Source organism: Oenanthe melanoleuca, chromosome 21 (assembly GCF_029582105.1).
Source record: "Oenanthe melanoleuca isolate GR-GAL-2019-014 chromosome 21, OMel1.0, whole genome shotgun sequence".
In the NCBI taxonomy this organism is placed as follows: Eukaryota; Metazoa; Chordata; class Aves; order Passeriformes; family Muscicapidae; genus Oenanthe; species Oenanthe melanoleuca.
In genome coordinates, this window is record NC_079354.1 from 3387296 (window position 1) to 3410391 (window position 23096).

Sequence of the window (23096 nt, forward strand, 5' to 3'; positions counted from 1 at the left end):
GAACTTCCTTGCTCTATGAGATATGCTCATTAATTAAAGCTATGATTTTTTTTCTCTGTACTTCCTCTAGGACAAAATTTTCTTTGGAAAAGTCATCATAGGCAGAAGCTTTAACTCCTGCATGCCAAAGTCCAGCAGTTCAGAAATACAGATGTAATATTTCACACACAAAAAGTGCTTTCCCTTGTGGGATACAGTCAGAAAAGAAAAAACAAAACATAAATGGCCACTAAATGGCCATTTTCATTTACCCACGACGCCATGGACACTGTATCCAAACCCATACACAATCAAAAAAGGTACTAAGCATTCTGTTAAAAGTCTATTTTCTATACATTATCAAGAACAAAATAAACACACATTTGAACGGTTTTTTGCAGCATATTTTTTTTAGTTTTATTTATAAAATCAGATGCTCCTTTAAAGTGTACAGTTAAAATCACAACTGTAAATTCAACCACAGCTGAATATTGTTTCAATAAAATACTCCTAGCAACAGATGTAAAAATTCATTCAATTGTGATTCAAAACTCGATTCAGCTGGAAGATAAACTTACCAATACATTACTCATTCAGCAAGTATTTACCACACTGTAAAAATACATAAGGGTCCCTTCTGTTCATAGCAATGCCATGAAAATACCTGCACAACAACTCATCTTTTAAAAACATAATTCTACATTTATGAATACAACAACAACAAAAAAAATTGCCAGCGAAATCCTCCGAGGGTTTCCAAACTGCTGACACCCCCACAGGGGGCAGTAACTGCATCAGTGCTGTACCAGCATGTTTTCCCTCTGACCACTAAATAAGTGATTTTCCAAGCAGCTCTAAACTGCAATATTTTTTTCCAGGCAAAACAAAGCCACAGAAACAAAGCAGCAGGTAAAATCCATCTGCAACACTCACTCCACTGGCCTTTCTGATCAGAACTGAATCTTGCTGTGATCACTCCAGCACACTACAAGGACTGAAAATTAGTACAAGCTGAAGAAAAAACTGCCAGCTCCTGAAAACTTAAGGAAATGAGGTCAAAGGCTTAATAAGGCATTTCATGAAGTTGCGGTTCTAGCAGGGTACCTTGGGAAAGTTTGGGGTGTTTTTTATCCTAAGGGGATAAAACCTGCTGATTTTGCAGCCAAGACCATTTGATTTTTGGGCAAATAATTGTCTCAACATCACACAGGGAACTGCTTCATCTGTTCATTCCTCTTACACTATTCTCCCACATCACAATTTTTTCCTAACCCAGGATGTGTGTAGCCCCAGAGAAGGGATCCTGCACCTAAGATTTAGCCAGGATTACAAACTTGGAATTCAAACTCCTAGGCACAGGAATTTTCATTATATATGGCCAGAGAGTCTATGATATTCACAGCAATTAGAAAACTGCCTGGGCTTTCCATTGCTCAATGATTCTACTGGGCACAAATTCACAGCAGTAGGGGTACAAGAAAGGTTAACATCTCCAAACAAAGGTAACATGATCAGGTTTCTACATACAGAATCTTGATCACTTGTAGCAAAGACAGCACAGAATACAGCAAGTGAAGACTCCCAAATTCTACTCCTGAATTTAGAATGAACTGCAGGTATGCACCTTTGTGTCTCTGCCTCTTTTTCTACAGCTGGGATAATAAAAGTCATCTTTTGGACATGTTCACAGACCTATGGATTGAAAACATTATTCAAGTGTTAGGTATATATTGCCATTTTCCTGAACTAAGTCTCACTGTTTTACAAGAGAGATGGCATGTCTGCCTGCTAAGACATTGCAAATCAGCTCATTTTCATACTTGGGAAATAAATGAACACTTTCAAACTCAGGAAATAAAAAACATACACAAAAGAGTCTACTGTTATCATAACTTTCCTTCTGGCTTAGGGTTCCAAACTATTTTGAAGGAGACAGCTGTCCTTACCTGAAATATTCAATTTAATCTATTTCACCAAGTTTCAAAATGCATTGAAGCAAACATTTTAATTTAAACATAGGTAAGCAGAATGGATTCTAGTGCATAAGTCTAATTGGACAGATAACTTAAGAAGTTTCCCAATTAAGAAAGAACCTTTACACAAAGTATCTGATTACATGTTTTAGAGCAAATATTTTGGCATTGTAGTTATAAAGCAGAATACCATGTTTGGAAAATGCTCTAAAAAGACTAGGAAATGTGTAAGATCTTGCCCACATCTTCCTTCTTGAATACATAACCTGCTACATGTAAACACCTACTGAAGTCTCTTATTTTAAGAGCTGTTTGAAGTTTGAGCATGTGTGGACCTCTGCTGATTTACAACACAAGAAAAAACCGAAAGACAAAAAAAATGTAGCTTAAGAATAGAATCCAACAAGTATAAACAGAGCAGGCAAAAACACTGAAAAACCCCCAAACCCATAAGAAGAACTCTGCCTGAGTCAAATTAGCCTTGAAAACTCAATTCTGTAAAAGTAACTTTCCTTAAAATAAACTTTAACAAGAAAGATTGTCACTGGATTGACTTTTACAAGTAAAGAAACCTTTAGATAAATATAATCTTCTTTCAATGACCTGCAGATCACAGTATTTTACTTGAAGCTTACCAGTAACTGAAACTAGAGAAATGAAAATATTTCACACACCAGCAAAAGGATTACACAGAACAAAAGGAGAAATAATGTGTTACATTCTAAAACTCTTTGCTAAGAAAGCTAAGGTGATTAATAACACCACAAGGAAAATCTGATTACATCCAGCCTTTGATAAACACAGGGGAAATCAGACAAAATTTGCCAGGTTTTTAGCCAAACATGTCCTGTTTGAAGAGCACTTTGAGACATTAATGAGAACAAATCCTTTTACATACTGAAAGTGGTTATCACATTCTGAACTATAAACTCCTTTTTCATCCATGGATTTCAACAGCCAGAGACTCCCTTACAATCAAAGAGGTTAAATGTTATGCAGGAAGTCAGCAGTGCTCAGAAATAATGAATATGTAGTTTGATGTTCAAGTTTAGTTCCACAACATATGAGTTTTGAAAGCAGAAGAAATGAAATTAATTCTTTTTTTGTTTTGGCATCACCACAACGAAAGCAAATCAGAGAAACTGCTTAGATAATTTCCTAGCTTGTTATGTCTGGATTCAACTCTTCTAACCACTCAACAATGAAAACATTAAGATACAAACCCACCTTCCCACGCACTACCAAAGTAAGATAAGATTGCATGTAACTACTTTAATTAATAACTACTTGCCTTGATAGAGAAAATTTTCCATGGGTCTGTTTTTAAAAAGCAGAGCCTGTGGATTCATACTTCTGGGTTGGCTGGGTTTTTTTAATTTCTGTATGTAATTTCATCTCTGGTGTATTTGCAAACCAGTTATCCTCAATTAATTTATATATCTATCTTGATAAATAGAGCTTTAAAATTAAAAGCTGCAGAACAACTTGACTCCAAAACACACATCACAAAAAACATAGGGAAAAATTTGCTTCTTTTCATGTCCGTTTACTTTTTTCAATGGGCACAAGCTAGCAAAAGGCATTTGATGCAGAATAACCTGGCTGTTTCAGCTGCTCTTTAAAAAGCCTATGGATTCTCAAACCAGCTACCACAGTTTCAGAGCCTCAGGATATTTGGATCTTTAGCTCACTTTAAATAGTGAACATAAATGAAGAGTACTGTAGCTTGGCTTCAATACATCCACCTTACTTGGAGAGTAAACATGCTCTGATCAGCAGGTTCACCACCATAGGTTCTTAAACACTGCATCTTTTCACACTTATTTGCCAACTTCAAAAAACAAACACTCAAACAAAAAAAAAAAAAATCTTGTTATTTTGCTCATCATTGAGCAGTTAAAGGTTACAAACATAACCCATCCTGTGTCAAGTCTGTGAGGTCAGAAAGTGAAACAGCCTCCCACTGAAAGATTGTCTTCAGAGTCATGCCAGGAGCAGAGGGGTAACAGAGGAAGATTGAGTTTCATGTGTGACTGAAATATTTCATATTGGTAAGAGATGGCCATGGAGATTCACTGCTGGTATGGAGCAAAGCCAGAGGGAAAGAGGGTGGGAATTACATCAAGCAGTTGCACTGACACAGGTGCTGATGCCCTCAGCGTGGCAGGACTGGAGGTGGCTCTCCCTTGTTTTCCATGCTGTCATCAGGCACTGCAGCCTCACAGCTTGCTTCCCTGCTGTCACACGTAACACAGCCCTTTGAAAAGGAGCAAAAAATAGTAGATTAAATTCTTTTTATATTTCAAAGGGTCAAATCCTATGGAATGATACATTACAGTCTCTTGAAACCTCTCACCAATGGGGTGAGATCTCTCTAAAAGCAGAGATTAGATCTTGCAGATACTTGCACCAGCCACTCACCTTGCCTCTGAGATTAGTTAATTTGGTTAGTGGAACATACAGTTCTACCTTTGAGATAAAATGGCATGTGACTTTCTTGAATTTGAAGACCTTATCATTCAGCTTTATAAGAAAGCTCCTTATTGAAGATTTGGACTGCAGCCTGAACAGCAGCAACACTGACCAACACAAAACAGCTGAAATGCCTGAGTGTATTGATATTTCTATTGTTCTTGAGAAAGGGTCCAATACTAAACAAAGTCTCCAAACAGTCCTGTATTTCTTGCTACTGTCATAAGCCTGGTTGTTTTTGCAAAATCACAATCTGCACTGGAAACAGGACTTTCTGCTTAGGAACAGTTTCATAACCACAGACAGAAAATAGTGATATTTACATACCAATACATTTCCTAACATTTGAGATTATAAACACTCAACAGAATTTTCTACAAGATCACTGGGCACAATTTTGCTATCTCAATCAAACACAGTGTTCTTAACTACAACAGGACACATGTTATCAATGAGGTATTAGGAAAACAAAGACTAGTTTTCTGGTCTTGTTCCATAGCCAAGGACATACATGTCTTAGTTTTTCTTCTCTAAGAATAAATACCACGTCTCAGAATGCCACACTTGACAACCCCAACCCAACATGCAGTGCTAAAATAGACAAGAAATTTTTCTGGTATGCAAGTACATGAACACAGCCTTTAAGTTTTCTGTACAACTCAACACTGAAGCTCTAGGTCTTTGTGGAACTAGATGTGTCTTGCCATTCTCCATAGCACCTGGGAGCACTTTAAGCTGATTAGGACATTCTTTAATATACACCAATGTAATCCAGAAGCAGTTTAGCAGAGTGCTCAAGAGTTATACCAGCTAAAATAAGGAAGTATAAGATTGAATGAATGAATACACCTACAAAAAACTGGCTATTTCTGTGTTTCTTATAATACACCTGACCTTCCTCTGTGACTGAAGATTTTTCAGCTTCCAGAACACCCTAGATCTATTTTTTACTGAAATCCAAGAATTATACGCTATTCAATTATAGCATTTTTACAAGAAAGATAGCAAAGGACTTAATACCAAGAGAAAGAAAACTACTCTAGATGCCTTACTAGAGATCATGACACCCATAACCCAGCACTGTAAGATGGCCCTGGTTGGAAATGCCTGGGCTGGCCAAGGCAGGGAAGACCTGCAGCTCCTTTCCCACTGCTCACCTGGGTGCTGATTTGCAGGGGGACAGTCTGGGTCCGGATCCATGAGTGCACCTCTGCAAGCTCCTTCTTCTGCCCATCTGTAAACCAAGGCTGCTGCTTTTGCATGACTGCCAGCTTCTCCAGATCCTGCTTTAGAACTTCCTCTTTGACTCTGAAGGGAAGAGACACCTGTGAGCACAGCTGTACTACACAAGCAAGGCAGGCACTGACATCGTGAGAGTCTCCTCACCACAATCTATGGCTGAAACCTAGACAGCATCAGCTGTTCAAAGGGAACTTTGTACCTTGTTTGCTTTGTACCTTATTTGCTTTGTAAGGCTGCTTTCAACACTGGGCTAACAGTCTGGGGTTTGTTTGCTGTTGATATTGTTGGGAGTTTATGGTTGTTTGGTGTGGATTTTATTTGTTTTATGGCTTTATTTTAATGTGGAATCCAATTACAAATTATATATATAAGCTAATTACAAGGAACGTGCAAATAACCTGTAGTTTTACCCCTTTATGTATTCCAAGTACAGGACAATAACCAATCCCATTAATACCTCAGCAAAAAAAGCTACACGTTACCTTATTTTAACAGATGGGGGAATGGGAAAAAAGTAGACAAAAGTAAGTAAATAACCAGGCCTAAACTGCACAAAAATACTCTAAGACACCTGGAAGTTTCATTGGTTTGCATGCTGTTTCCACAGTCTCACTTCAATCCTATAGTTCCATGCACAATTCCAAATGACATGTCAGAAATTGTTGATGTTTTCCAACCTGTTTGGCATTTGGTAATTCATTAGAACTCTCTCAGGTGTGTAATCCATCATCACCCAGGCTGACTCATGTTTCGATTTATAAGCTGTCCCTTTTTCTTCTGCTTCCTGATTCTTCTCTTCTTTGGAAGCTTCAGAAGAATAATTACTGGCAAAATTGTTGCTGCTTTTCCCACTACCTGCTGAGAATGACCATGGAAGGAAAAAAAAAAAAAGGCAGATGCCTGGAAAATCCCAGTAATTCAACAAGAAAAGTACACCACCCCCAGTGTACTCTTGCAAGCTAGTTCTGTAATGCAAACACAGGTATTCTCCCAAATGATTGCTCTAGCAATTACTACCTGTTGAGAATTCAAAGATAAAGTGCATTCTCTCAAATTATTCCAGATCTCCAAAGCTTAATTCACATTTCTCAAAATTAATTGGCTCAACTTCTCTGCTTCTGAGAGGTCTTGCTCTAAGCAGATTTACCTTTAGTCAAGTAAGATGTAAAGCAGTATCTAATGTAGAGAAAAGTGATAATGAGAAAAATGAAGAGTGACTTCTAGGTCAAAAGAGTAGCTTCTTAGACTCACATTTCCAGCTACAGTGACTGAAATAAACTTGGCTTCAAACACAAAGCTGGTGAAAAGTAAAGGCCATGGATCTTCTTATATGGATTTCCCATCCCCACTTGAGTATCCTGCTATTAATTATATGTTAGCAAGCCATCTAGCACCAGATACCTAAATCTTGGCCTTCCCTACCTGTGCCATGACCAGAAGTCTCGTTGAAGCTAGAACTTAAAGAACCAGATAAAGCTGATCCACTGCCTGATGCTGCTGAACCTGAACCCAACTGTGAGTCCTCGTACAACGAGCGGTCAGGAAATTCAAGAGCAGCATTGTTACCATTATCTTCTGGATCATTATCCTGGAGACAAAAAGCAGATCCAACACATCCACAGAAGTTACATTTAAGTATGCAAAAGGAAGTTAATGCAGTTACTGAATTTGTCACACGCTGACCAAGTTCTCATATCAATTCAACAGGTTTGGAGTTTTTAGCTCTGAAAATGGCTGGCGGTTTAGAACTCAGGATAACACTCTTCATGGGTGAAAATCAACAAGCATCTGAACTCTAGTTTACTGGTTTCTGCTGCAGATCCTTCCCCAATTTGTCAGGATATTGTGCAGTTGCATAAAGTTAACAATTTCTACTGACAAGAGAGGAGTGAGTTCCCTTCACACCCTGTTAGATGGCATGAAGCAGCCATACACATCAAGCAAAGGTGCACTACAGGGAAAATGAGAGTCTTCCCCTGGTTCACTATGCGAAGCAACTGCTTCTGCAGCTCCAGGTACACCAGCTCCCCTTTCAGGACCCTACCCTGCAGTTTCAGCTGATCCAGCCTTTCCAGCCCAATCTGGATTCAGGAGGCAACATTTTTTTCCTTGCCTGCAGAGCTCAGATTCCTGCCTCTGAGTTTACCGCGGAAGTTGGAGAGGCCTTTTCTATGCCCATGTATGGAAACCGACCCACACGGATCCCTGTTCTTCTTTCATTAGCTGCATCCCTGGGAGACAGAGGGAGTAATTAGAAGAGTATCTTCCCTTTGTTTTGGTTCTCCACAGAGACTGTGGGACTGGGTGAAAAAGGATGCAAATTGCGCAGCACTAACCAAGTTCCACATGCATAAAAGCCCCAAACCCCAAATTCTAGCTGGCAGTTCCATTGAAAAAGCTGCTGCCAGAATGCTGAGCAGAAGCAGCTTGTGGCAGCCTAGACCAGAAGATCTCATATTTCTGTCATTTACTAAGTGCTCATACTGTACTGGTACAAGTTCCCATAAGCACAAGTATAAACTGCTTTCTCTACTTCCTGTGCTATTCGTGACCTGCAGCCTACATAGCACAGCCAAGAGAAAAAGCCAACAAAAAAAAAAAAAAGCCAACAAAACCTGTGTCCCTGATACACAGACCATCACCACCAGTTTTGGTGACACAACACTGTGAAAGTCAGTTTCTCCTCTACATGAAAAATCTTTGTTACTTACACATTTATCCTCTGCCTGTGGCTTAACATCAGCACTAACGGAAAGCTCCATAGGTTTTGGCAGCTCTTCTTGAAGCAAATTCAGCTGAAGTGGGGAGCTGCTCCGTGAGCTGCTCAGCAGTAGGGCCTGGTCACATGGGCCCTCTTGCTGGTCCTCCACAGATGAGTGAGGAGAGGCTGGAAAGGGCTGATCCACTGAGTGTGGTGCTGCTGGTGATGGAGCACAAGGAGGGGGTGCTGGAGGTAGTGTGGTGCATGGGTATGAAGAAGGGGGATAAACACACTGAGGGCTAGGGAGAAAGACATGTTGAGGCATCTGAGCATACATGGGGAAACCCTGAAAAAATACAGCCATGAATGTGCCTATGTTTGGGGGATAAAAGACTGGGTATGACTGTGTTCCACAGTATAGCTGTGATGAGGACATGGACTGAGGCTGTAATGAGCGAAGGGCAAGCTGCTCTCCTCCAGAAGAGGCTGGAAAAGTAGACACTGGATTCAAAAAGGCAGGAAATCCCACAGGAGGATGAACATTCAGACCGGAGGAGCTCAGATAGGACACTTCTGAGGGAGAGAACAACTGTTTCTGATTTGTTCTCTTCTCACATGGAAGACTATTTCTGTTTTTACTAGAAGAGTGGTTATCTGAGCACTGTCTCTGAGGTTTCTGGCGCTTGAATTTTCCATGTTTTCCTTTTTTACAGCTAGCTGGGCTCATCTGCTTTGCAGGGGAATCACCTGAGAAAAAAAATAAACATATTTACTGAAATGACAGACTCAGAAAATAACAGAGAAAAAAAAAAAAAAAAAAGAAAAACACCCAGATAAATGAGTGTGGCTTAGTCAGAGCTGACTTTCCTTTAGATATTTCTTCCATAAAAAAGTGATGGATTTGCTGACATCTACAATATTTTCCTTCATGTCATCAATTTTCTTATCGATCCCTTTGGCTTATCAGATCTTTTACGTTCTTTCAAGGGGATGCAACAAACTACCTGGGATTTGCAGGCTTTCTTGCAATAACTAACTATCTGCTTTGTGAAAAGTCTAAGATAAAAAGATCCAAGATGGAGCAGACATTCTGTGTGGGCAATGCTGCTGTCAAATCTTGGCAATCCAAAGGAAGAATTCTGTAAGCAGCCACAATAAGACACTTACTAAATTACACAAAGGAGAACCAGACTTCACAGCTAGGTTGGTCTTGTAAATCATCTAACAAGTCTTTATCTCTCAAAGCTGCTGCATACCTTGGCCACAGGAATGTCTGTTGTTACTTCTGCTTCCTTGTTGAAGGTAAGTCCTAAATGGAGAGAGCAAGACCCTCTGTCGGAACTTGTCAACATAGTTCTGCTCCTCCTTTTGAGTGTGGGCTGACAATGTCTCTTTTGTTAGCCCAACTGGCTTTAAGTCCTCAGGCAGCACTGCAAGACTCTGAGCATTGACAGGAGGCAGCTCGATTTGTTCACTTCCAACAGCAGCATCCTCCATTGTAGTCACTTCTTTGAAGAGGGAAGAAAACAAATCACTCTTTGCTCTGCCCTTCTGGTGTCAACCACCACAAAACCCAGAGTGTTACACAGAAAACACCCTCATCTGAGCTACTGAGCAGAGGCATGGGGAGAAAACAGCCTTTCAACTCAAATATACTTACACTAACATCAACTGCATCAAACAGCAGATTATCTGCATGGTCTGGAAAACTTCAAATTCACTTTGAAGTTAGAGGCACTTCTTCATATTTTTTTAGTACTATAGCAGCTACATATATATATTTTTTTTTCTTCTTTCTGCATTAAAATGAAGTAAAATTGGCCCCATAGTAATTTTTATTTGACTCCTCAATGGCCAAAAGCACATTGTTGTGTTTTGAGGCATATGCAATGAAGTTCAAGGGGAAAGGAAACTGTGTAGTCTATTAAACCTATTTTACTAAAATACCATAAAAACTTCCAGGCTCAAGCTTTTCTTCACAGCACCCTGAGAAATACCTTAATATTTCAGAATTCACATTCATGGAGGACGTATCTTAAATGAACAAAACTTTCTCACCGTGTACTTCAGGCTGGAAACATTGTGTAAACTTAAATATCAGTCAGTGTTTTGTGAGTGTGAACAGTACCTGATTCAGGGTGTGGGACATGCACTATAGTGCTGCTGTAGCTGCACTGGCTGGTGACAGATATGACACTTGGAGCCTTGTTGGACAGGGTCAGGTCTGCCAGAGGAGCTCCCACCATGCCTGCAGTTGTCTGGTCTTTCAGCGTCTCTTCCAGACCAGCAGATATTGGCGTGTGGGACTCAACTGCTGACAGCATAGCAGTATCTATTGGCAAATGACAAAGTTTCTACATGGAATTCCAAGCTCCCAATTCATCAAGTCTCACTGGTTCAGAAATAACCAGTAAGTATGCAGACTATTAAATAAGACAGTCTTATATACTAAAAAAAAAAACAATTTACATGCCAGTGCAAAGGCAGCACATACTAAATGTGGCATAAAATGAGTGAGCAACAGAAGGTCCATTTAACAACAATAAGGAGTTCCTTTGATGCATTCAAAGACTTAACATTTTAGCTTATGTTTAATTGGGAGATCTAGACAATTTAGGCAAATATTTACTAAATATTTACTAAAATACTGTTAGCAACACAACAGTTTAAAAAGTGGACAAACCTTGGAACACAAAGTGACATACAAAAAAATCCCAAATCAGTTTTTGTGGTTCTAACATGATTGTCAGTACACTTTGTGTTACCTTCCAGCGCCCTGACTTCCTGCTGACTTTGCTGGACTTGTTTGTCATCTTCTGAAGATGACGATGATGTATTTGCAGAAGATTTACATTTCCTTTTCAGTGCTGGAATACTGCAGCTCTCTAGATATCTGAAATGAAAGCATATCACAGGAAGCTCTCTCTACTTTGAGGGGGTGTTTTTCTCCATTTGGAGATACAAACATTTGAACAATCCAAACTGGAGATCCAGAGGTTGTTAACTAGTATTTTAAATTCACTGCAGAAGGTTCTGGACACGCATCTGCTTTCCAAGGAGTATTTTAAATAAAATCTATCACTCTTTGAGGGGAAAAAAAAAAAGAAAAAAAGAAAAAAGATTACATTATCCACTGGGTTAAAAAATACTGGCATTTTATAAATTATATCAACTTTCTGTTTTATAGGGATGTTTGCTGAGTGATGAGTAATGAGAAGACACTTACACATTAGGACCATCAAAATTCACTTAAATTCCTACTGCACCAATGACAAATGTCAACAAATAGATGCAAACAGAATCTTAGGTCCTGAACTTTTCATTATTCTGTAATTCAGATTGGGCAATCCATTCCAATGCTCAGAGAGGCAGAAAACTTTACAAAGAATCCCAAATTTATCTCACAGCTCAAGCCCCAGACAGTTTAAGGCAAATGCAAACTGCTTGGATATCCAATTAATCTTAAATTTGTGTCACTAAAATTGTTTCAGAGTTTATTACCTGATGATACTATCAACACAATTGATCTGCTGATAGGAAGGAACATGTGGAGTCTTCTTTGGATCATCATAAAAAGTGTTGCCTGGTTCATCTGTGCTATCCCCTCTCAGCGTCTGAAGAAAACAGGAAGCAGTGTGCCTCTTCCCTGGAACAGAGGAAATCTTTAAAGATTCCTCTCAAGGGCATTTAAACACTACCCTCACACAGATATAAATACACACACAGATAAATATATACTGGAACCCACATAATGGTACAGGGACATATGGCCTACACATTCGCATCTCGATTTATATGTTTTGAAGCAAGGAAAGGAAAGGGGGAAAGATGCCTGAAAATAGCCAATTCCCCACACACCACCTTAAACATCCACTCAAAAAAGCAAGCAAACGAAGAAAACAGTATTTAAAACCCCCTGCATTCAAGTTGCAAATAAAGCTGCAATTAATATTACTCTTTTTTCAGTTTATACATTACAGAATCCAACCCATTCTTTAACAGTAATTTACAGCTTTGTATACCACGGATACAGTGTCTAGAGTTTAGCAATATTGACAGTACAGTCCTCTAGGACAATACCAGCAGTTATCTTTAACAGAGAGTATCACAGAGCAAAATGTTTTAATACAGATTATATGATATTTAAGGGAGCATCCAGGTTTCTCTATATATTTGTGCTACATACAAACTGCAAATTATGTGCAATAATACAACATGAAGCACTCAGTAACTAAACCCCTACTCCAGTGGGAAGTAGGGCCATATTGTCCAGCCTATGATAGCTTCTAGGAGCTCACAAAGTAACCAAGAGGACCCTCCACACTACTTGCTACAAGCAAGTGTGCATTTTCACTAGAAAAATCTTAAAGTATAGAAAAGGAGAAGTCTGCAAACCTAGAAAGAGACATATGTTCCTCCATATTTCACGGAGGAGTTAAAACGTTATTCATCTGCTGAGGTTATTTTTAGGGGTGAATTGGGGGGAGGGTGGGGGAACTTGTTTGGGTTTTAAACAAAACAAACCTCTTCTCATGTCCAAGCCATGCTGAAAAATGCTATCTAAAGTCCTTCAGTGTAACACCAGGCAGCCAAACACATGGCTACAGATCTACAGGAGTTCATGTCACCTTCAGGATCATAACTACATTAAACTTACCTCCCAAAACTTCTGAGCTCACAGACTGTTCATTTGCATTCTGTGGCTTGCTCCTAGATGCAATGTACATCTGCTGCCCCAAGTTCTTTATTCGGTTGACATCTGCACAAACTTGTTGTAATGTCATCTTGAGACATGCAAAAAAGGCAAAGTCAGAATAAAATGAGCACAAAGAGGCCACAGGAGCCAACTTAGCCAACTTGGGTTCTTGTATTTTTCAAATTGAAAGGGAATAGACTATCAGCCTAAGCCTGGTATCTATTGGTATTTGTAAACTTAATTAATCCAGTTATCATGGCTAACTTAAGTAAACTAACTATAATAAAGCTCAAACAGCCTCAGCACTTGAATGTTTTAATGCCCATGCCAAACCTTGAAAGTGAGAATAAGGTGATGACTTACAGGAGCCTAACAAGGAAATTAGGTAATTCTATTGTTTGTTTTAGGACAGCAATACTCCTTGGTTTTAGGAAGCACTACTTCCACTCTCTTCTATAGCAGTCAGCAAAATTAAGAGCAAAAATCAAAAGCCAGCACTCTGTAATTAACCTATTTAGCTTGAACATGGCTTTATTCTTCCCACTTCAGTAAAATTTATTATGAGAAGCACATATGTACACAGTAAACATTTTCATTTTTACAGATGTATTTTCACTACTCTGCAGGCAATGACACATTTATAGACTTACTGGTTCCTGTGTTTCCTCTGCACAGTTCCCATTAGAGTCACTTGAAGATGCTATGCTGATGTAGTGCTCGTAAGAGCCACTGCTTCCAAGGCTTCCATAACCACTGGAAACATTGCTGTGAACTGGCTGTATTGAGAAGGGAAAATAAAATTTTTAAAATCATCCTCTGAGAGAACAAAATGAAGGAAACAACATATTTTGCAACACAACTTCAAATAAAGACAATCAAGTGAAAAGTCAGTATTTGTTTGGGCTCTACCACTTGCTTATGAAAAATTCTCTACCATGCCTCAAACTGTTTCAAGATGCAGATGTACCTTTCAACATAAAGACATGGCAAGAATGTCAAACAGGTGGGTTTTTTTTGGTAATAAGACGGGCTTGTATCTATGCAGAACTTTCCTTTCAGACCTTTTAAAAGACCATCCTCAAAACAGCCCACTAATCAGACTCAAGTCTCTTTAGCCTCTCACTCAGAAGATCAGCCTGTGTTCTGAAATTCTTTTGCCTTCTTTACCTGCAGAAGCAGTTTGTAAATTTGGCCTTGTAATTCTCTTATCTCTTTCTCCACGCTGCTCATTTCTTTACTTCTTGGGGCAAAGACATCTTCATTCAGAGGGCTTCTGCAGAGAGCCAACAGTATTTCACTTTTCATTTTCATTTGATGAAGAAAAGACAGCTATAAACACTTAGAACAGATGCTTAATTGATTGCCATTACTCTATTTTGACTGTTCTGCTGAGACAACACAGAGGAATGTCATCTGTCCCAACAGCTGCTCTGCTGGTGCAGTGCTATGAGAGCAGGGAAACTCCAGAGAAGTCAATATACCAGCAGAGACACCAGTTAAGGCTGACAAGCATCTACCCCTCTGTCTACTTCACTCAGAAGGCAAACTCATACCCCATAAAATCTTGTATAAAAGATCATTTTGAAAAGTCAGAAGATGACTCCCAAAAGCCATTTCCTCTAAGAGAAATCAGGTAAGAAGGCAGTCAGTCATTTTCAAATTTCTTGAAAACTAAGGAGAAACATCTGAAAAATTATATATAAGTATATTCAATACTGACTGCATTTTAAAAAGATGTTGCCTTAGTAAATATTTAAAAGCTGTATCAAGTAAATATGCCAAAAAAAGGTCAACAAATTGGGTTTTTCTAGTGAGTCAACCATGAATTAATTTCAGGTAATTATTTGTTAAAGTGATCTAATTTTATGCTACTTTTTAGCTTCTGCTCATCTAAAACTGGAACTTTGATTTAGACATCAACCATATGCAAAAACCTGCTAAAATAAAAAGCTGGCTTAGCCTCTTACTTCAAAGTAATTCACTTATTCTCACACTTAATAAACAAGAGGAAGGCTGTTCTGAAGGAACAGTCTGAAGACAGATGCTAGGCTGTTGTCATATCTACAAGAGCAAATTATGTCTCTAGTTCAGTACTTAAGACTGTTTTGTTTTGCAGAGTAATCAATGAAAAGCATTTTATTTGATCAATTCTACAACTGACTTACGTCCGGACTTTGTGTCGACCAATGATGAACACAATCTTCCTGCTCCAAGGATTCACAAAACTGGACCAGCTGGTGTCCAGTATGACATAATCCCCATTTTGAGTACAAAATCTAATAGGTAAATGCTCAAAAGGGGGCTGGCCAGCAAATTTCAGTACTGAAAAATACACAGTCAAGAAACAAGGTTTAGCTTACATTATGACACAGTAGTGCAAGCACAAACACTAATGACTGAGGTTGTTAGAACTTTGGCAATGAATTTACTTTGATCTCAAACTGACTGCATGAGTTAATTAGTTAATTTTTGTCTAGATTGCAGATCAGTCACGTGTCAAGCAATATGATAAAGGTATGATAAAGGTATGATAAAGAATCGTAAAACCAACCGAAATCCCTCTAAAAGCAGCTCTTACTTTTCCGGTGAATAGTGATCATCAAAGGACGATCTTCTGGGTGCAAATACATCAGAATGGATGTTCCAATTAAATCCTGAGGTAAGTAACCCAACAAAGGCACTGCTCTGAAACCCAAGCACATTATCACAGCTTACAATATAGTTTTGACTACTTCCATCCTTAACCCTTTGCTGGTCAGTGAAGTACCCATGCACAATCTACAGTGAAATGAACTACAGCTACAGAACATTTCCCAACCCATCTCACAATCCTGCACTGTAATATTGACATAAATACCCACGATAAACACTTCTGTGCCTGGATATTTAACAGATTCACATTTGCAGGCAGTTGTTTGTTTGTTTACATGCAAAGGGGAAAAAAATGCAGATCTTGAAGTCAATGGATCATAGGCAAAATGTCAGTAATTATCCTCATTTTTCACTGCTGATGCAACCACAGCTTCCCATTGCCCTGGATAAAGAAAACTGACTGCAGTTCTGTTTAACATGTGTTTTAAACCAACAAAAAAGATTATATCTGTGGAGTGTGAGATGTTTTCTATGAGTGGACTAACACAAAACTGTTTTGTTTAATTACATATTAACAATCATACAGTTCAGCTGCTTTACTTGGGTCTCCAGCTGCATCACTAAATTATTATTTTCTACCTGTCCATATATACCTCATAGATCTTAAAAACTCAAATCTCTCACCTGTCATCTATGTCCAGAAAAACACATCCAGGGGTGTGTGTGGTGGTGAATATTCTTTTATCCATAGGAATTCGAGGAGCTAATGGAAACAAAATATGTACTAAGACAGAAAACTTGGGCATTACTATTGCTAATGATACCAGTTCCTGAACTTAGTAATTGTTTGCTGCTTTCTAACCAGTAACTCATAGAAACATTACAGATTTTTAGGTACTACAGACTTCTCTCAAAAATAACAAGTAGAGGTCAAATGCTTTGGGGCCTGGCAAAGGCAGCACAGATATTCTGGATTTACATGCATGCACACACAAGCTGCAACTTACACAGGTGACACTACCCAAGCACAGGTTCTAAACAAAGGAAGGAGACTTTCATACACTGCATTTTTCTATTGGCTTGGATTTTTCTCCATTGGAGCCTCCTGACTTGCCTTCATATCCAGAGTGGATTTTCTCAGCCACAGCTAAGCAGCAGGACTCTGCATCCACACGGACAGAAGTGCACACATGGACCAAGTACGGGGTGATTCGGAAGGGGTAACAACGTGCTTCTTGTTCTTGATCTTTCCCACCCCTGAGGAAAAGCAAAAGGGATTAACACCCTGGTTTCAAGACTCATAGTGCCAGGGCAGTGGACCCTGCACAGAGAAGTTATGCTAAGCACAAACCCAAATAATCAGGTCCTACGCACACTCCTTTGAGTCAACTCCAAGGTCAACACATTCAGCAACACTGACCTCCCTCCTGTTGAAGTCAAGTAAATGTTTTGTCTACAGCACTTACATTCAGAGGCTGTCTAGAAATACTCTTACTCTAGTTGATTAAAGACTACCTTCTAATTCTCAGTCCAAGCATATTCACAACAACTGCCCACTTGATTCTGTGCTGTCCTTCAAGGTAAGTAGTTCTTTTTCTGCTTGTTACTTATTCTGTACCAATTTTATGAAAAATAATTAAAATCTTTGTCTCCCTCAAGGTTAGTTTTCACAGACCTACATATGAAAGACCACTCCAGACCTGGTGCACTGTCGTTCTTCGACTGTCTTCCATAAGAATTTGTCTTCCTAGAATGTGTTTGAACTGTAGTAGCACACAATGTTCTTGATGAGATCTTAACCAAGGCTTTGCAACAGCTGCCACAACGATTGGCACTTTCTATTGCAAGTGCTTTCCCACCTGTTATAATTTCAATTTCATACCCAGCTCTTACAAAAAGAGCTAAGGAGCTAAATTTTTGAAGATTATAATTTACACTAAAAGTTACTTTCTTATTCCACAATTAGTTTTGCAAAATGTTTCTAGAGAAAAGCAAGTGTCATAAAACCTACTTCTGACACTTCTATCTTTGGGAAAACAAAAGATAGAAATGGAAATTGGATATTGCAGAAATCTCACTCATAAAAAAAACATTTTCTTACTTAAGCCTAGAGTGTGTGTTTGTGAAAAAATATTTTTACTCAAAGCCAACATAGTCAAGAGATCTGTTACATAAGGGGAGACAGATGTTGTACAAAAACACAGAGAAAAACTGTAGTAAAATGTGGATGTATCCAACTAACAGTTCCCCCAACCAAACATTGATATCTGTCCTGCTACATTCATTTCAGGTGCCCTTACACAATTCAAGAGACAAAGGTGATTTAAGAGCTAAGGTTGTTCAAACACATATGAATGAATAAATGATCAACTGAAAGATGAGTAAGTGTTGTATCTGCTCAGAAGCAGAGTTCTTACTGAAATCCAGAGATCACCTGAGTCTAGGACAGAACTGCACTCAAGATTGAAGGTCAAACTCAATTTTTTTTTTCTCTTCTAGCTCTAAGATTAGTCAGGTACTGAGCAACAAACAGCATTCACAGCAGCAGCAAGTCAGGCTTCACACTGGGACTTAAGTGACCTGAGTTTCCCTTAAGGCTTCTGCCCCAATCTCTCAAGAAGTCTTAATCTCAAGCAAAACACTCTTTGCCTCCACTCTCAAACAGAAAAAGAGGGAGCAGCATTTTTTTCACAAGATCACTCTCCTGCATGACAGTACTTAAGGAAACCAATAGGTCCAGGAGAAAAATGTATAAACATTTCCTTCTGTCCCAGTGCAAGTTTATGCATCACTCTGGGAAAGATGTTCAAAACATGCTACTGGATGACAATATTAAACACACAAAGCCCATTTTGTAATGGAGTTTCACAAGCTCACACTGGTCAGCTGTAACAATAGAACAGTTTCTGCTAGTACTGTACCCCTTGTAAGCCTTCACAAAAATAAAACTGTAATAATGCACTTACCTGATCCTGCAGAAAAAGGATTTCACCTGGGCATATTCATATGGAGAAGCTAATAAGATGAACACATTGAAAGCATCAGTTAATATCCTTAAAAAGGTCACACCTATCATAACTATGTTAAACTCTGCATTCTCCAGACTTTCTGAGCAAGTCTCACATCTTTATTAGATACTGAACAGTCTGCTCCCACCTCAAATGTTATCTCTAGTCCACTCACTCTTAGAGAAATGGAACTAAATTCAGAGGAAATGCATATGGGAAAAAAACCAACCAAACAAATCAACCAACCAATCAACACACCAAAAAAAAAAAAAAAACTTTCGCCAGTGAATCACTGCAAAAAAGAAAGGTGATATTTCCTGGCTTTATGAACCAATTACCAAAAAGTATATACAGACAAGAAAACCACAGCTCCACTGGAATGCAACTGCTCTGCTGGATAGGCACATCATTGGCATCCAAATTATGGAATCCCTGGCATTCAAACCTCCAAATGTCTCACATCCTTTGTTACCAAGGACTTTGGACTTGTCAGAACTGGTGCCAGAACAGCCCATGTCAAGGTGGGCAAAAGACACAGCCTTGGCCTGCAAGCTATGTTTGAACTGCTGACAAATAACACAGGACTCAAATATCTCAGTTTAGACACATCCAGCACTAAACAGCAAATCAGTTTAAAACTTGGGTTATGAGCTGTGCTCACAGCAGGCAGTGAGCAGACCATAAAGACAAAGCACCTAAGCAACCATAAGATTAAACAACTTCAAGCTCACAATCAGACTTATTTTCTTTTCAATAAGCAGCAGTATTTGGAATGAGTAAGATGATACATAAACAATGAAGTATGCACCTTTTATTTACCCCAAGTAAGAGTTAAGCCTTTAGGAGACTAGCTAGGACTGCTCCCACAGCCACTCCAGTTTTCAAAGTGGAAAGGAACAAATGAGACTGATGTATATTGCTAGTGTAAGCATTTAAAATGAACTACTACTCTGCCCTTATTCTGCAAGGACAGAAAGAGACAGAGCATTTAAGAGCATTGCCATGTCCCACCTGTTTGACTTTCCATGTTCCAAAGGGGCAGGTGAGACTGATCAGTGTGTGTGTAGAACACACTCACATCCTGAGGGACAAGCAACTCCACAAACCGGGAAGAGTCCAACACTTTCTTCTTACAGTTCAGAATGGATGCTGCCTGCTCAGAAATATGCACTATGCGTCCAGACAGCAAAGAAAATACAGCCACAAATGTGTCCTGGAAAGCAAACATTAAAGATGATCATTGCCTGAAACATGGTAGTGATAACATAAGGATAAAAAGCCAAACAACCCCAAAACAAACCAACCAACCCCAAACCACAACATCAGGCTGAGGTTCAAAAATGTATTGGGTACTGTGTGTGATCTAGTACACTCTCCAGTGCTACAAATGCTAGTAAGACTGCATTAGTCTTCTCAAAACAGATTAATGCTTGTCTTTTCTCTGAATGATTGGTTATCACCCCACACACTCCTCCACAGATTTCAGAGGATTCATTACAATTCCACACACAAAAACATTCTGAGAAGAAACACTTCTTTAAAGCAGAGCCAGAAAGCACGACATATATTGCAAAACAAAAAAAAAAAAACAAAAAACAACCTAAATGAGGAATACAAATAGAAACCAGAAGTCCCTCACAATTATGGATCTGATCGGTTTCAAAAGCCTTCTGCTGTCTTAAGAAATTACTCTGCTGTAAATGAATTCTCAAAGAGCTATTTGTTGCTTCTGGCCAAGAAAAAAAAAAAAAAAAAAAAAAAAGTATTTCTTCACTCACGATCACTGGGTACTGACACAGGACAGATAAGATGTAATCTTGATTTATCTTTAAAAAAGTAAATGTCTGTCTGGCTAAAATTTAAAGGCCTTTCAATTTTACACATTCTATTTCCACAAAACAATGCTAGGAGACTAAATACAGTGATATTGAACAAAATCCTTGAGCGTGCCTGAATTCTTACAGTGTTTTTTGGAGTGTGTTCAGATGCAACCGCCACCAACTCTTCTATGCTGTATGTCACCACATCTGCCTGAAACGCTCTTCGGTCATTCAGAGCCTGGAAAAAGTCATTGTTTGCTAATTGGAAAAAAAACAAAACAAAACAGAAAAAGCAAAACAAAGACAAGGAAGTCAGTAAGGAGACAACTTTGAAAGTAATTCTTACAGCCCTTGTACTTTTGTCATCTTTTTGGTGAAGTCCAAGGTGAGATGAGAAGGTCTGCATTGTGACAAAGGGAAAAGGAATACCAATTATACTATTTGAGTAATCTCATTTTGTTACAAAAACAAGCATGAAGAAGTAGTACAATTTTAGCTACTTAGTTCTGTGGGAAAACACAAACTAACCAATAATGTTTCAAAGTGGGATGGGAACACTGTTTTCTCAACATACGTAGAAAGTTACTATTGGGTGTCTCTTAGCTATGGGACTCTGAAGAGAAGCACTACGGGGGCAACTCAACAAAAAAGATAACGGGGTTGTTTAACAAAAAAAACTGGCAACAAAATCATAGTGCTTCAGAAAGACAACCCTTTGCAGGATAACTGGAATGCATTATTTTAATGCTACTTGTTGCCAGACACATCCATGCAAACTCTGGTGTTGTTCTTCCACATTGTCTCCACACGTACCTTGGACCTGCTGGACACACTGCAGGGCATAGTTGAGAGCACTAATGGTACTGGGCTTGTTAGAACTCCTTTTCTCTTCAGGCAAACACCTTTTCATTTCTTGGATCATCATCATCATATCTTTGTGGGACTGGCTCCAATTCAGTTGCTCGCTGTGAAACAGAGGCTAAACTTTACCAGAGAATTCTGGTGTAGGAGATTTTTTTTACCTATCACCCAATTAAAATTACTCCCTAAATTAACATTTTATGGGAATGGCTGCAGAGTCATGCAATATCCAGGAACATCCTAATGCACAGTCACTAGATTTCCTGCTGTATCTTTCTGACTTCTTGGCAATTGAAGCTTTTCTCCTCCACCTTCCTCCTTCCCAATTCCAGTACCATGGATGGCAAAGTCACACCAAAACCACTCTGCTTGCTAAGATGCCTAGCAACTAAAAATAAGACGATGTTTACTCTAGATTTTCTAAATATCACAGGTATTAAAATAATCAATAAACGCTGATTCTTGATTCAGGTTTTTCTAGCCCTGAAAGCTGCACCTGGTTAAAAAGCATCTCAGGGAACCATGAGGTCCTCAAAATACACCTGATGCAAAGATTTTATTCCTTGTGACTTCAATCTTCATCATACTTTTTATCTGTTAACTTCAATAGCTGCAGAACTGTTAACAGATAAAACCTCCCTCTCCTTACATTCTCTTATTTCACTGACTAGAAAACAAGCAGTCAAACCCTCAAATCACAGATGACATATGAACACCGTTTTTAATAACGTTTTTCCAGTTGACAAAGTCATTAGTATTGTACTCTTACTATATAAGCCATTACATAAGTGTAAGTATTGCGTGGTAACTTTACATTCCGGTTTAACGCTGCACACGTTACAGCTATTAAACTCTTTTTCGAACTAAAAAAAATAACTACTCAATTTCTAAACTTTGACGAAAAATGTTATTTCGGTAATTTCTGCTTTGGTACTGCTAAATAGCCTCTAGCTGAAGCACACATCTAAGCTACCCGAGGGCGGCTGACGTGCGCGGCTCAGGCGATCTCCGAATGAGGCACAGCTTTACCGGAGCCGCGAGCAGCTCCGCGCTGCCAGCACCGGCACCCGCCGCGGCCCGTGACCCCCGCAGCCCCGGGCCCGAGCAGCGCCCCGGCTCCCCGCCCCTCGCCCGCCCCCGCCCAGCGCTGCCCGGGTACCTGTTGGCTTTTTCGGCCGAGCCGCCGCTGGACTCGGGGCTGTGCAGCTCGGTGCCGCCCGGGCCGCTTCCCGCGCACGCCGCGCACCGAGCGCCCGCAGCCCCCCCGGGCGCCGCCGCCGCCTCCCGCCCGGGCCCGGCCCAGGCAGCTCCGTGCTCCGCGCTGCCGCCTCGGCGCTCGCTCGCGTCCATCGCGGATCCGCTGAGCGCCACAGCGCGGGGGGCATCGGCTGCCACGGCTCCTCGGCGCGGCCGGACCCGGGTCCTGCGCTTCGGGCGCCGGCGCTGCAGGAGAGCACGCGCCGCCTCACGGGACTGTGGGAGGAGCGGAGCCCCCCTCGCCGCCGAGCCGAGTGGTCACCGGCGCCGCTCCCGCGCCGCTCCCCGCCGCGCGCCCCCTCAGCTCGCAGCTGCCAGGGCCTCAGTTCGCCTTCCCGCCCCTCCGAGGCCGCGCCTCTCCCGCCGACCCCGGGCAGTCCCCGCTCCGGGCCGGGAGCGCCCTGAGGGGCCGCGCCCCCGCCCCGCGCCGTTACGTAACGCGGCGCACGCGGCGGCCCCGCTCCCACACACCCGCGCCACGTGCGCCGCGCCCCG

The 23096-nt window shown here is 40.2% G+C and overlaps 1 protein-coding gene across 5 annotated transcripts; it reads right to left on the bottom strand.

Moving 5' to 3' along the window:
- Positions 1–2414: 2414 nt before the first annotated feature.
- PER3 (period circadian regulator 3) lies at positions 2415–22924 on the bottom strand. 5 transcript variants are annotated; one of them, XM_056507924.1, is made up of 21 exons: positions 22504–22913; positions 21297–21448; positions 20626–20741; positions 19675–19876; positions 18622–18670; positions 16770–16912; positions 16340–16418; positions 15642–15748; positions 15229–15385; positions 14231–14336; positions 13714–13839; positions 13025–13151; positions 11869–12013; positions 11133–11260; positions 10496–10699; positions 9624–9875; positions 8378–9114; positions 7089–7254; positions 6344–6521; positions 5582–5732; positions 2415–4209 (listed from the first exon to the last, which is right to left on the bottom strand). In XM_056507924.1, the coding sequence occupies exons 1-21, from the start codon at positions 22692–22694 to the stop codon at positions 4108–4110; spliced, it is 3618 nt and encodes a 1205-aa protein (XP_056363899.1). In that variant the 5' UTR covers positions 22695–22913; the 3' UTR covers positions 2415–4107. The 5 variants fall into 5 exon arrangements, 4 of the variants coding, with proteins under 4 accessions (XP_056363899.1, XP_056363898.1, XP_056363897.1 ...); XM_056507923.1 differs by having other exon boundaries at positions 6344–6524; positions 9624–9872; positions 22504–22912; XM_056507922.1 differs by having other exon boundaries at positions 6344–6524; positions 22504–22912.
- Positions 22925–23096: the final 172 nt, after the last annotated feature.